The 795-nt window shown below is 65.4% G+C and overlaps 1 protein-coding gene across 1 annotated transcript; it reads left to right on the forward strand.

Moving 5' to 3' along the window:
- Positions 1–27: 27 nt before the first annotated feature.
- Positions 28–786, forward strand: LOC106725702 (integrin beta-4-like; the record flags this gene model as incomplete). Its single annotated transcript, XM_014537786.1, has 2 exons — positions 28–336; positions 479–786. Coding segments are annotated over exons 1-2 (384 nt in total), but the record flags the coding sequence as incomplete, so codon positions are not given.
- Positions 787–795: the final 9 nt, after the last annotated feature.

A 795-nucleotide genomic window follows, 5' to 3' on the forward strand; every position in this document is an offset into this window, starting at 1 on the left:
CCCCCCCCAGCCCTGCTGTGTGAACCCGGCAGGTCACTCAATCTCTCCGATCCTTGGTGTCTGACCTGTGCAAAGGGGACAGTAGGGCGGGTCAGTGGAGGTCCCAGCTGCTTGGCACTCGCACTTCCCCACTGACCAGCCCCTCCCCCGAGCAGGTGAGGTACTGGATCCAGGGGGACTCCGACTCGGAAGCCCACGTGCTGGAGAGCAAGGTGCCCTCGGTGGAGCTCACCAACCTGTACCCGTACTGCGACTACGAGATGAAGGTGTGCGCCTTTGGCACGCAGGGCGACGGCCCCTACAGCTCCCTGGTGTCCTGCCGCACCCACCAGGAAGGTGAGGCCTCGCCACGACCGGCCGACCAGCCGTCCATCCCTGTGATTCCCCGAAGCCTGTCTGCCCAGCCCTGCCCCCTACCTCCCAGATCTCCGCCCTCTTCTGCCACTGACAGCTCTCTTCCTGCCCACCCCCTGCCCAGTACCCAATGAGCCAGGGCGTCTGGCTTTCAACGTCGTCTCCTCCACGGTGACCCAGCTGAGCTGGGCTGAGCCCTCGGAGACCAACGGCGAGATCACGGCCTACGAGGTCTGCTACGGCCTGGTCAACGAGGACAACCGTAAGGCCCCTCCTTCCGCCCCCGGGGTGGCAGCCGTGGAAGGGGAGGGGCCGAAAGTGGGAGGGAGGCCACATTGTCCTGCTCAGTGGATGAGCCCCTGCATCTGGTCGCCTGAGGCATCATTCGGTTTAGGTCTGGTTCAGGCCCAGAAGCTTCCGGGGCTGGAGGGGGTGGAAGGC

The sequence above is a fragment of the Myotis brandtii genome, unplaced genomic scaffold (genome assembly GCF_000412655.1).
Source record: "Myotis brandtii unplaced genomic scaffold, ASM41265v1 C41715577, whole genome shotgun sequence".
NCBI lineage: Eukaryota > Metazoa > Chordata > Mammalia > Chiroptera > Vespertilionidae > Myotis > Myotis brandtii.